Source organism: Oncorhynchus tshawytscha, unplaced genomic scaffold, assembly GCF_018296145.1.
Source record: "Oncorhynchus tshawytscha isolate Ot180627B unplaced genomic scaffold, Otsh_v2.0 Un_contig_1380_pilon_pilon, whole genome shotgun sequence".
In the NCBI taxonomy this organism is placed as follows: domain Eukaryota; kingdom Metazoa; phylum Chordata; class Actinopteri; order Salmoniformes; family Salmonidae; genus Oncorhynchus; species Oncorhynchus tshawytscha.
The window spans coordinates 17,501-32,935 of record NW_024607657.1 but is presented as its reverse complement, the minus strand read 5'-3'; the positions used below and the strand labels follow the sequence as shown (position 1 = coordinate 32,935).

General features: G+C 43.7%; 1 protein-coding gene across 1 annotated transcript in view; it reads right to left on the bottom strand.

Annotated features, from left to right (window-relative positions):
• Window positions 1–307: 307 nt before the first annotated feature.
• The window catches only part of LOC121842798 (C-terminal-binding protein 2-like), a gene marked incomplete at its 3' end in the record, with an annotated part of 32,319 nt that continues 17,191 nt past the window's right edge, over window positions 308–15,435 (bottom strand). Inside the window, exons 2-3 of the mRNA XM_042312554.1 lie at window positions 14,293–14,437; window positions 308–514 (exon numbers count right to left, since the gene is read on the bottom strand). Of these exons, the coding sequence (XP_042168488.1) occupies window positions 308–514; window positions 14,293–14,413 (328 nt within the window). The remainder of the gene's footprint in view (window positions 515–14,292; window positions 14,438–15,435) is intronic.

The following is a 15,435-nucleotide window of genomic DNA, read 5'->3' as shown; positions in this document are numbered from 1 at the left end:
GAGAAACCGACAGAGAGAGAGAGAGAGAGAGAGAGAGAGAGAGAGAGAGAGAGAGAGAGAGAGAGAGAGACAGAGAGAGAGAAAGAGAGAGAGAGACAGGGAGAGAGAGAGAGAGAGAGAGAAAGGGAGAGAGAGAAAGGGGAGACAGAGAGAGGAGAAAGAGAGAGAGAGAGAGAAGAGAGAGAGACAGAGAGAGAGAGAGACAGAGAGAGAGAGAGAGAGAGAAAGGGAGAGACAGAGAGAGAGAGAGAGAGAGAGAGAAAGGGGAGAGTGTAAAACAGAGGAGTCCTTCCACACAGTTCCTCACCGAAGCCTATAAGGCCCAGTGTCTCCCCACGGATGCGTGCCGCTCCGGACGCCACCTCTCTGATCTGCTCCACGCTCTGGACCCGCGTGCCCTCCCGGAGAGCCTGGTACAACCAGGTGTTTCGTCGGTACAGGTTGAGGATGTGACACATGGTGGAGTCCGCTGTCTCCTCTACGCAAGCCGACGGGATGTTACACACTGCTACGCCTGGGGGAGGATGACACACAGAGTTAGATTAAGAGACACCTGGGGGAGGAGGACACACAGAGTTAGATTAAGAGACACCTGGGGGAGGAGGACACACAGAGTTAGATTAAGAGACACCTGGGGGAGGAGGACACACAGAGTTAGATTAAGAGACACCTGGAGGAGGAGGACACACAGAGTTAGATTAAGAGACACCTGGAGGAGGAGGACACACAGAGTTAGATTAAGAGACACCTGGGGAGGAGGACACACAGAGATAGATTAAGAGACACCTGGAGGAGGAGGACACACACAGAGTTAGATTAAGAGACACCTGGAGGAGGAGGACACACAGAGTTAGATTAAGAGACACCTGGGGAGGAGGACACACACAGTTAGATTAAGAGACACCTGGGGAGGATGACAGAGTTAGTTAAAAAGTGACACCTGGGGAGGAGGACACACAGAATTAGATTAAGAGACAACTGGGGTCCAAGATGGCGTAGCAGTAAATCGTCCTGTCTCGTCGTGTCCCTCGTATATATCGTCTATTTTTCGTTTTTACATATTTTTCTTCAAAAACATTTTGCTAAACCTAAGCTTCCAAATACTTCCAAATACTCTCCTGCAACCCGCCTCACCCAATGTAGCTATTTTTCCTAAAGTATTTATATTTACTTCGAACCGGAACCCCTCAACTGAAGCTAGCCGGCTAACCACCAGCTATGCTAGCGGTCTTCAGCTAACCGGTCATCAGCTAAGCTAACCTTTAGCTCGGAAAGCTCTCGCCAGCTCGAACAACGCAACTCTAACCAGAGCATAACGGACCTATTTATTTTTCATCCCCGGATTCATCCCTGGATTCCCACCGCAAACGGAACATTTCAGCTGGATCTTCACAACTAGCTATCTAGCTAAACCGCAACCCCGGATGATTACTCCTGGCTAGCGCTTCCACCCACTTAGCGTGAAGCTAGCCCGGCCAGCGCACCTGTACTACCACCGTAGCATACTCCTGGGCTACAATACCCAGGCCCACGACCGGTCTATCGATGTCACCGCATGAAGAGGAATAAACAGACTCACCCCATCGCGACGTCCCCTAAAGGCCAACTCTCTAGCCCTCGCTATCTCCCTGCTTGCTAAACTCGGCCTGCTAACTGCTAGCCTGTCTAGCCCCGGTCCGCTAACTGCTACCTTGTTTAGCCCGGGCCTACGAACTGTTAGCCTGTTAGCACAGGCCTGCTAACTGCTAGCCTGTCTAGCCCCGGTCCGCTAACTGCTACCTTGTTTAGCCCGGGCCTACGAACTGTTAGCTTGTTAGCACAGGCCTGCTAACCGTCTGAATCGCCGCGTCCCAAACACTCACCGGACCCATATTTACTTTCTATCTCTTCTTGATTTTTAATCTGTTTATACCTTTCCGGAAACCTGCCTCACCCAATGTGATACGGAATCGCTATTATTTTAAATTTTTAGAACACACTCAAGAACCTCCAGAAGCTAACCAGCTAACTAGCTAAAAGCTATTTAGTCATTGTTAACTTTTTTTCAACCTGGATAACACTCGCCAGTCCAGCTTCCCTGCCCCATCCACCGCTGCCCCCTGGACACTGATCTCTTGGCTACATAGCTGATGCACTCTGGACTGTCCATTAATCACGGTACTCCATTCTGCTTGTTTATGTTTTATCTGTCGGCCCCGTTGCCTAGTCAACGCCATTTTACCTGCTGTTGTTGTGCTAGCTGATTAGCTGTTGTCTCACCTACTGTTTAAGCTAGCTTTCCCAATTCAACACCTGTGATTACTGTATGCCTCGCTGTATGTCTCTCTCAAATGTCAATATGCCTTGTATACTGTTGCTCAGGTTAGTTATCATTGTTCTAGTTCACAATGGAGCCCCTAGTTCTACTCTTCATACCCCTGATAACTCCTTTGTCCCACCTCCCACACATGCGGTGACCTCACCCATTACAACCAGCATGTCCAGAGACACAACCTCTCTCATTATCACCCAGTGCCTGGGCTTACCCCCGCTGTACCCGCACCCCACCATACCCCTGTCTGCGCATTATGCCCTGAATATATTCTACCATGCCCAGAAACCTGCTCCTCTTATTCTCTGTCCCCAACGCTCTAGGCGACCGGTTTTGATAGCCTTTAGCCGCACCCTCATACTACTCCTTCTCTGTTCCGCGGGTGATGTGGAGGTAAACCCAGGCCCTGCATGTCCCCAGGCACCCTCATTTGTTGACTTCTGTGATCGTAAAAGCCTTGGTTTCATGCATGTCAACATCAGAAGCCTCCTCCCTAAGTTTGTTTTACTCACTGCTCTAGCACACTCTGCTAACCCTGATGTCCTTGCTGTGTCTGAATCCTGGCTCAGGAAGGCCACCAAAAATTCAGAGATTTCCAACTATAACATCTTCCGTCAAGATAGAACTGCTAAAGGGGGAGGAGTTGCAGTCTACTGCAGAGATAGCCTGCAAAGTAATGTCATACTTTCCAGGTCCATACCCAAACAGTTCGAACTACTAATTTTGAAAATTACTCTCTCCAGAAATAAGTCTCTCACTGTTGCCGCCTGCTACCGACCCCCTCAGCTCCCAGCTGTGCCCTGGACACCATTTGTGAATTGATCGCCCCCATCTAGCCTCAGAGTTTGTTCTGTTAGGTGACCTAAACTGGGATATGCTTAACACCCCGCCAGTCCTACAATCTAAGCTAGATGCCCTCAATCTCACACAAATCATCAAGGAACCCACCAGGTACAACCCTAACTCTGTAAACAAGGGCACCCTCATAGACGTCATCCTGACCAACTGGCCCTCCAAATACACCTCCGCTGTCTTCAACCAGGATCTCAGCGATCACTGCCTCATTGCCTGTATCCGCTACGGAGCCGCAGTCAAACGACCACCCTCATCACTGTCAAACGCTCCCTAAAACACTTCTGTGAGCAGGCCTTTCTAATCGACCTGGCCCGGGTATCCTGGAAGGACATTGACCTCATCCCGTCAGTTGAGGATGCCTGGTCATTCTTTAAAAGTAACTTCCTTACCATTTTAGATAAGCATGCTCCGTTCAAAAATGCAGAACTAAGAACAGATACAGTCCTTGGTTCACCCCAGACCTGACTGCCCTCGACCAGCACAAAAACATCCTGTGGCGGACTGCAATAGCATCGAATAGTCCCCGGGATATGCAACTGTTCAGGGAAGTCCGGAACCAATACACGCAGTCAGTCAGGAAAGCTAAGGCCAGCTTCTTCAGGCAGAAGTTTGCATCCTGTAGCTCCAACTCCAAAAAGTTCTGGGACACTGTGAAGTCCATGGAGAACAAGAGCACCTCCTCCCAGCTGCCCACTGCACTGAGGCTAGGTAACACGGTCACCACCGATAAATCCATGATTATCGAAAACTTCAATAAGCATTTCTCAACGGCTGGCCATGCCTTCCGCCTGGCTACTCCAACCTCGGCCAACAGCTCTGCCCCCCGGCAGCTCCTCGCCCAAGCCTCTCCAGGATCTCCTTTACCCAAATCCAGATAGCAGATGTTCTGAAAGAGCTGCAAAACCTGGACCCGTACAAATCAGCTGGGCTTGACAATCTGGACCCCCTATTTCTGAAACTTTCCGCCGCCATTGTCGCAACCCCTATTACCAGCCTGTTCAACCTCTCTTTCATATCGTCTGAGATCCCCAAGGATTGGAAAGCTGCCGCAGTCATCCCCCTCTTCAAAGGGGAGACACCCTGGACCCAAACTGTTACAGACCTATATCCATCCTGCCTTGCCTATCTAAGGTCTTCGAAAGCCAAGTCAACAAACAGGTCACTGACCATCTCGAATCCCACCGTACCTTCTCCGCTGTGCAATCTGGTTTCCGAGCCGGTCACGGGTGCACCTCAGCAACACTCAAGGTACTAAACGATATCATAACCGCCATCGATAAAAGACAGTACTGTGCAGCCGTCTTCATTGACCTTGCCAAGGCTTTCGACTCTGTCAATCACCATATTCTTATCGGCAGACTCAGTAGCCTCGGTTTTTCGGATGACTGCCTTGCCTGGTTCACCAATTACTTTGCAGACAGAGTTCAGTGTGTCAAACCGGAGGGCATGCTGTCCGGTCCTCTGGCAGTCTCTATGGGGTGCCACAGGGTTCAATTCTCGGGCCGACTCTTTTCTCTGTATATATCAATGATGTTGCTCTTGCTGCGGGCAATTCCCTGATCCACCTCTACGCAGACGACACCATTCTATATACTTTCGGCCCGTCATTGGACACTGTGCTATCTAACCTCCAAACAAGCTTCAATGCCATACAACACTCCTTCCGTGGCCTCCAACTGCTCTTAAACGCTAGTAAAACCAAATGCATGCTTTTCAACCGATCGCTGCCTGCACCCGCATGCCCGACTAGCATCACCACCCTGGATGGTTCCGACCTTGAATATGTGGACATCTATAAGTACCTAGGTGTCTGGCTAGACTGCAAACTCTCCTTCCAGACTCATATCAAACATCTCCAATCGAAAATCAAATCAAGAGTCGGCTTTCTATTCCGCAACAAAGCCTCCTTCACTCACGCCGCCAAGCTTACCCTAGTAAAACTGACTATCCTTCCGATCCTCGACTTCGGCGATGTCATCTACAAAATGGCTTCCAACACTCTACTCAGCAAACTGGATGCAGTCTATCACAGTGCCATCCGTTTTGTCACTAAAGCACCTTATACCACCCACCACTGCGACCTGTATGCTCTGGTCGGCTGGCCCTCGTTACATATTCGTCGCCAGACCCACTGGCTCCAGGTCATCTACAAGTCCATGCTAGGTAAAGCTCCGCCTTATCTCAGTTCACTGGTCACGATGGCAACACCCATCCGTAGCACGCGCTCCAGCAGGTGTATCTCACTGATCATCCCTAAAGCCAACACCTCATTTGGCCGCCTTTCGTTCCAGTACTCTGCTGCCTGTGACTGGAACGAATTGCAAAAATCGCTGAAGTTGGAGACTTTTATCTCCCTCACCAACTTCAAACATCAGCTATCTGAGCAGCTAACCGATCGCTGCTGCTGTACATAGTCTATTGGTAAATAGCCCACCATTTTCACCTACCTCATCCCCATACTGTTTTTATTTATTTACTTGCTCTTTTGCACACCAATATCTCTACCTGTACATGACCATCTGATCATTTATCACTCCAGTGTTAATCTGCAAAATTGTAATTATTCGCCTACCTCCTCATGCCTTTTGCACACATTGTATATAGACTCCCCCTTTGTTTTCTACTGTGTTATTGACTTGTTAATTGTTTATTCCATGTGTAACTCTGTGTTGTCTGCTCACACTGCTATGCTTTATCTTGGCCAGGTCGCAGTTGCAAATGAGAACTTGTTCTCAACTGGCCTACCTGGTTAAATAAAGGTGAAATAAAAAAATAAAAAATAAACACACAGAGTTAGATTAAGAGACACCTGGGGGAGGAGGACACACAGAGTTAGATTAAGAGACACCTGGGGAGGAGGACACACAGAGTTAGATTAAGAGACACCTGGGGAGGAGGACACACAGAGTTAGATTAAGAGACACCTGGGGGAGGAGGACACACAGAGTTAGATTAAGAGACACCTGGGGAGGAGGACACACAGAGTTAGATTAAGAGACACCTGGGGAGGAGGACACACAGAGATAGATTAAGAGACACCTGGAGGAGGAGGACACACAGAGTTAGATTAAGAGACACCTGGGGAGGAGGACACACACAGAGTTAGATTAAGAGACACCTGGGGAGGAGGACACACAGAGTTAGATTAAGAGACACCTGGGGAGGAGGACACACAGAGTTAGATTAAGAGACACCTGAGGGAGGAGGACACACAGAGTTAGATTAAGAGACACCTGGGGAGGAGGACACACAGAGTTAGATTAAGAGACACCTGGGGGAGGAGGACACAGAGGTTAGATTAAGAGACACCTGGGGGAGGAGGACACACAGAGTTAGATTAAGAGACACCTGGGGGAGGAGGACACACAGAGTTAGATTAAGAGACACCTGGGGGAGGAGGAGGACACACAGAGTTAGATTAAGAGACACCTGGGGGAGGAGGACACACAGAGTTAGATTAAGAGACACCTGGGGGAGGAGGACACACAGAGTTAGATTAAGAGACACCTGGGGGAGGAGGACACACAGAGTTAGATTAAGAGACACCTGGGGGAGGAGGACACACAGAGTTAGATTAAGAGACACCTGGGGGAGGAGGACACACAGAGTTAGTTAGTTAGTTACAGAAAGCAAACACACAGGTTAGATGTAGATCAGGTGTGTAGAATTACAGTTGTTAATTGGTTAGAGGGGGGCATACCATACAATACACCTGGGGGAGGAGGACGGCAGGGTAGCCTAGTGTTAAATACACCCTACAATACCATACCCCATACAATACCCCATATAATACATACCATACAATACCCCATATAATACAATACCATACCATACCCCATATAATACATACCATACAATACCATACCATACAATACCGCATATAATACCATTCAATACAATACCCCATATAATACATACCATACAATACCCCATATAATATATACCATACAATACCCCATATAATATATACCATACAATACCCCATAAAATATATACCATACAATACCCCATATAATACCATACCATACAATACCCCACATAATATGTACCATACAATACCCCATATAATACCATACCATACAATACCCCATATAATACCATACAATACCCCAAATAATACATACCATACAATACCCCATATAATATATACCATACAATACCCCATATAATATATACCATACAATACCCCATAAAATATATACCATACAATACCCCATATAATACCATACCATACAATACCCCACATAATATGTACCATACAATACCCCATATAATACCATACCATATAATACCATACAATACCCCATATAATATATACCATACAATACCCCATATAATACCATACCATACAATACCCCATATAATACCCCATACAATACCATACAATACCCCATATAATACCATACCATACAATACCCCATACAATACCCCACACAATACCATACCATACAATACCCCATATAATACCATACCATACCCCATGCCATACCATACAATACCCCATATAATATATACCATACAATACCCCATATAATACAATACAATACCCCATATAATATATAACATACAATATCCCATATAATACCCCATACCATACAATACCCCATATAATACCCCATACAATACACCATATAATACCCCATACAATACCCCATACAATACCCCATATAATACCAGACCATACCCCATACAATACCCCATACAATACCCCATATAATACCAGACCATAACCCATACAATACCCCATACAATACCCCATACAATACCAGACAATAACCCATATAATACCCCATACAATACCCCATACAATACCATACAATACCATACAATACCCCATATAATACCCCATACAATACCCCATACAATACCCCATATAATACCCCATATAATACCCCATACAATACCATACAATACCCCATATAATACCCCATACAATACCCCATACAATACCCCATACAATACCCCATACAATACCATACCATACCCCATAATACAATACCATACAATACCCTTATAATAAAATACAATACCCCTTATAATACAATACCATACAATACCCCATATAATACATACCATACCCCATACAATACCATAAAATACTCCATATAATACCATACAATACAATACCCCTTATAATACAATACCATACAATACCCTTATAATACAATACAATACAATACAATATCCCATATAATACCATACCCCATACAATACCATACAATACCCCTTATAATACAATACAATACAATGCCCCTTATAATACAATACCATACAATACCCCATATAATACCATACAATACCCCTTATAATACAATACCATACAATATCCCATATAATACCATACAATACCATACAATACCCCTTATAATACAATACCATACAATACCCCATATAATACCATACCATACCCCATATAATACCATACAATACCCCTTATAATACAATACAATACAATACAATACCCCTTATAATACAATACCCCTTATAATACAATACCATACAATACCCCTTATAATACAATACAATACAATTTCCCTTATAATACAATACCATACAATACCCCTTATAATACAATACCATACAATACCCCTTATAATACCATACAATACCCCTTATAATACCATACCATACCCCATATAATACCATACCATACAATACCCCTTAATGACAAAGCAAAAACAGGTTTTTAGAATGTATATACCACACAATACCCCATATAATACCATACCATACCCCATATAATACCATACCATACAATACCCCATACAATACCCCATATAATATATACCATACAATACCCCATACAATACCATACCATACAATACCCCATATAATACCATACCATACAATACCCCATATAATACCATACCATACAATACCCCATACAATACCATACAATACCCCATATACAGTGCCTTGCGAAAGTATTCGGCCCCCTTGAACTTTGCCACATTTGCCACATTTCAGGCTTCAAACATAAAGATATAAAACTGTATTTTTTTTTTTTGTGAAGAATCAACAAGAAGTGGGACACAATCATGAAGTGGAACGACATTTATTGGATATTTCAAACTTTTTAACAAATCAAAAACTGAAAAATTGTGCGTGCAAAATTATTCAGCCCCCTTAAGTTAATACTTTGTAGCACCACCTTTTGCTGCGATTACAGCTGTAAGTCGCTTGGGGTATGTCTCTATCAGTTTTGCACATCGGGAGGCTGAAATTTTTTCCCATTCCTCCTTGCAAAACAGCTCGAGCTCAGTGAGGTGTGATGGAGAGCATTTGTGAACAGCAGTTTTCAGTTCTTTCCACAGATTCTCGATTGGATTCAGGTCTGGACTTTGACTTGGCCATTCTAACACCTGTATATGTTTATTTTTGAACCATTCCATTGTAGATTTTGCTTTATGTTTTGGATCATTGTCTTGTTGGAAGACAAATCTCCGTCCCAGTCTCAGGTTTTTGCAGCTCCATCAGGTTTTCTTCCAGAATGGTCCTGTATTTGGCTCCATCCATATTCCCATCAATTTTAACCATCTCCCCTGTCCCTGCTGAAGAAAAGCAGGCCCAAACCATGATGCTGCCACCACCATGTTTGACAGTGGGGATGGTGTGTTCAGGGTGATGAGCTGTGTTGCTTTTACGCCAAACATAACGTTTTGCATTGTTGCCAAAAAGTTCAATTTTGGTTTCATCTGACCAGAGCACCTTCTTCCACACGTTTGGTGTGTCTCCCAGGTGGCTTGTGGCAAACTTTAAACAACACTTTTTATGGATATCTTTAAGAAATGGCTTTCTTCTTGCCACTCTTCCATAAAGGCCAGATTTGTGCAATATACAACTGATTGTTGTCCTATGGACAGAGTCTCCCACCTCAGCTGTAGATCTCTGCAGTTCATCCAGAGTGATCATGGGCCTCTTGGCTGCATCTCTGATCAGTCTTCTCCTTGTATGAGCTGAAAGTTTAGAGGGACGGCTAGGTCTTGGTAGATTTGCAGTGGTCTGATACTCCTTCCATTTCAATATTATCGCTTGCACAGTGCTCCTTGGGATGTTTAAAGCTTGGGAAATCTTTTTGTATCCAAATCCGGCTTTAAACTTCTTCACAACAGTATCTCGGACCTGCCTGGTGTGTTCCTTGTTCTTCATGATGCTCTCTGCGCTTTTAACGGACCTCTGAGACTATCACAGTGCAGGTGCATTTATACAGAGACTTGATTACACACAGGTGGATTGTATTTATCATCATTAGTCATTTAGGTCAACATTGGATCATTCAGAGATCCTCACTGAACTTCTGGAGAGAGTTTGCTGCACTGAAAGTAAAGGGGCTGAATAATTTTGCACGCCCAATTTTTCAGTTTTTGATTTGTTAAAAAAGTTTGAAATATCCAATGAATGTCGTTCCACTTCATGATTGTGTCCCACTTGTTGTTGATTCTTCACAAAAAAATACAGTTTTATATCTTTATGTTTGAAGCCTGAAATGTGGCAAAAGGTCGCAAAGTTCAAGGGGGCCGAATACTTTCGCAAGGCACTGTAATACCATACCATACAATACCCCATATAATACCATACAATACCCAATATAATATATACCATACAATACCCCATATAATACCATACCATACAATACCCCATACAATATCCCATATAATACCCCATACAATATCCCATATAATACCATACAATACCCCATATAATACCCCATACAATACCCCATATAATACCCCATACAATATCCCATACAATACCCCATATAATACCAGACCATACCCCATACAATACCCCATACAATACCCCATATAATACCAGACCATAACCCATACAATACCCCATATAATACCCCATACAATACCATACAATAACCCATATAATACCCCATACAATACCCCATACAATACCCCTTTTAATAAAATACAATACAATACCCCTTATAATACAATACCATACAATACCCCATATAACACATACCATACCATACCCCATACAATATCATACAATACTCCATATAATACCATACAATACAATACCCCTTATAATACAATACCATACAATACCCCATATAATACAATACCAAACCATACCCCATATAATACCATACCATACCCCATACAATACCCCTTATAATACAATACAATACAATACCCCTTATAATACAATACCATACAATATCCCATATAATACCATACCATACCCCATACAATACCATACAATACCCCTTATAATACAATACAATACAATGCCCCTTATAATACCATACCATACAATACCCCATATAATACCATGCAATACCCCTTATAATAAAATACCATACAATATCCCATATAATACCATACAATACCATACAATACCCCTTATAATACAATACAATACCCCATATAATACCATGCAATACCCCTTATAATACAATACCATACAATACCCCATATACTACCATACCATACCCCATACAATACCATACAATACCCCTTATAATACAATACAATACCCCTTATAATACAATACCATAAAATACCCCTTATAATACAATACCATACAATACGCCTTATAATACAATACCATACAATACCCCATATAATACCATACCATACCATACAATACCCCTTATAATACCATACAATACCCCTTATAATACAATACCATACAATACCCCTTATAATACAATACAATACAATACCCCTTATAATACAATACCATACAATACCCCTTATAGTACAATACCATACAATACCCCTTATAATACCATACCATACCCCTTAATGACAAAGCAAAAACAGGTTTTTAGAATGTATATACCACACAATAACCCATATAATACCCCATACAATACCCCATATAATATATACCATACAATACCCCATACAATACCATACCATACAATACCCCATATAATACCATACCATACAATACCCCATATAATATATACCATACAATACCCCATATAATACCATACAATACCCCATACAATACCCCATATAATACCATACAATACCCCATATAATACCATACCATACCAATATGTACTTCCGGCGCCGACAGAGATGGCCGCCTCGCTCGCGTTCCTAGGAAACTATGCAGTTTTTTGTTTTTTTACGTGTTATTTCTTACACTAGTACCCCAGGTCATCTTAGGTTTCTTTACATACAGCCGAGAAGAACTACTGAATATAAGATCAGCGTCAACTCACCATCAGTACGACCAAGAATATGTTTTTCGCGATGCGGATCCTGTGTTACAAGCATTTCGCTACACTCGCATTAACATCTGCTAACCATGTGTATGTGACAAATAAAATTTGATTTGATTTGATTTGATTTTTTACCATACCCCATACAATACCATACAATACCCCATATAATACCATACAATACCCCATATAATACCATACCCCATACAATACCATACCATATAATACCCCATATAATACCACACAATACCCCTTATAATACGATACAATACCCCATATAATACAATACAATACCCCTTATAATACAATACCATACAATACCCCTTATAATACCATAAAATACCCCATATAATACAATACCATACAATACCCCTTATAATACCATAAAATACCCCATATAATACAATACCATACCATACCCCATATAATACCATAACATACCCCTCATAATACCATACCATACCCCATATAATACCACACAATACCCCTTAATGACAAAGCAAAAACAGGTTTATAGAATGTTTGCAAAAAAAAAATAGGAAATTACATTTACATAAATATTCAGACCTTTTACTCAGTACCTTGTTGAAGCACCTTTGGCAGCGATTACAGCCTCAAGTCTTCTTGGGTACAACGCTACAAGCTTGGCACACCTGTATTTGGGGAGTTTCTCCCATTATTCTCTGCAGATCCTTTCAAGCTCTATCAGGTTGGATGGGAAGCGTCGCTGCACAGCTATTTTCAGGTCTCTCCAGAGATGTTCGATCGGGTTCAAGTCCGAGTTCTGGCTGGGCCACTCAAGGACATTCAGAGACTTGTCCCGAAACCACTCCTGCATTGTGTTGGCTGTGCACTTAGGGTTGTTGTCCTGCTGGAAGGTGAACCTTTGCCCCAGTCTGAAGTCCTGAGTCCTCTGGAGCAGGTTTTCATCAAGGATGTCTCTGTACTTGCTCCGTTCATCTTTCCCTCGATCCTGACTAGTCTCCCTGTCCCTGCCGCTGAATAACATCCCCACAGCATGATGCTGCCACCACCATGCTTCACCGTAGGGATGGTGCCAGGTTTCCTCCAGACATAATGCTTGGCATTCAGGCCAAAAGTTCAACCTTGTTTCATCAGACCAGAGAATCTTGTTTCTCATGGTCTGAGAGTTCTTTAGGGGCCTTTTGGCAATCTCGAAGTGGGCTGTCATGTGCCTTTTACTGAGAAGTGGCTTCTATCTGGCCACTCTACCATAAAGGCCTGATTGGTGGAGTGCTGCAGATGGTTGTCTTTCTGGAATGTTCTCCTATCTCCACAAAGGAACTCTAGAGCTCTGTCAGAGTGACCATCGGGTTCTTGGTCAACTCCCTGACCAAGGCCCTTCTCCCCCGATTGCTCAGTTTGGCCGGGCAACCAGCTCTAGGAAGAGTCTTGGTCGTTCCAAACTTCTTCCATTTAAGAATGATGGAGGCCACTGTGTTCTTGGGAACCTTCAATGCTGCAGAAATCTTTTGGTACCCTTCCCCAGATCTGTGCCTCGACACAATCCTGTCTCGGAGCTCTACAGAGAATTCCTTTGACCTCATGGCTTGGTTTTTTGCTCTGACATCTCAAGGATGATTAATGGAAACAGGATGCACCTGAGTCTCATAGCAAAAGGTCTGAATACTTATGTAAATAAGGTATATTTTCTATTTGTAATAAATTAGCTACAATTTATAAGAACCAGTTTTTGCGTTGTCATTATGGGTATTGCGTGTGATGAGGACAAATATTTATTTAATCCATTTTAGAATAAGGCTGTAACGTAACAAAATGTGAAAAAAAAAAATCAAGGGGTCTGAATACTTTCCGAGTGCACTGCACGTGTTAACGAAAGTAACTTTTGGATAAAAGTGTCTCTGCTAAGTGACTACATTCTGCCGATCATAGTTGGGTGAATATTGGTGCGTACCCAGCTCTCCGGCTGCCTTGATGTCGATGTTGTCGTAGCCGCTGCCGATGCGGATGATGATGCGTAGAGCCTTGAACTTCTCTAGGTCCTCTCTGGTCAGAGTGATGGTGTGGTACATCATGGCCCCTACTGCCTCGTTCAACACCTGGAGAGACAAACAGACACGGTCAAGATGGCCTCTACTGCCTCGTTCAACACCTGGAGAGACAAACAGACATGGTCAAGATGGCCTCTACTGCCTCGTTCAACACCTGGAGAGACAAACAGACATGGCCAAGATGGCCCCTACCACCTCGTTCAACACCTGGAGAGACAAACAGACATGGCCAAGATGGCCCCTCCGCCTCGTTCAACACCTGAAGAGACAAACAGACATGGTCAAGATGGCCTCTCCTGCCTCGTTCAACACCTGGAGAGACAAACAGACACGGTCAAGATGGCCCCTCCACCTCGTTCAACACCTGGAGAGACAAACAGACATGGTCAAGATGGCCTCTCCCGCCTCGTTCAACACCTGGAGAGACAAACAGACACGGTCAAGATGGCCTCTCCCGCCTCGTTCAACACCTGGAGAGACAAACAGACACGGTCAAGATGGCCTCTACTGCCTCGTTCAACACCTGGAGAGACAAACGAACATGGTCAAGATGGCCTCTCCCGCCTCTTTCAACACCTGGAGAGACAAATGGTCAAGATGGTCTCTACCGCCTCTTTCAACACTTCCTCACAGGGCCGTAGTTACACAGTTAGGACACTTCCTCACAGGGTCGTAGTTACACAGTTAGGACACTTCCTCACAGGGCCGTAGTTACACAGTTAGGACACTTCCTCACAGGGCCGTAGTTACACAGTTAGGACACTTCCTCACAGGGCCGTAGTTACACAGTTAGGACACTTCCTCACAGGGCCGTAGTTACACAGTTAGGACACTTCCTCACAGGGTCGTAGTTACACAGTTAGGACACTTCCTCACAGGGTCGTAGTTACACAGTTAGGACACTTCCTCACAGGGTCGTAGCTACACAGTTAGGACACTTCCTCACAGGGCCGTAGTTACACAGTTAGGACACTTCCTCACAGGGCCGTAGTTACACAGTTAGGACACTTCCTCACAGGGCCCTAGTTACACAGTTAGGACACTTC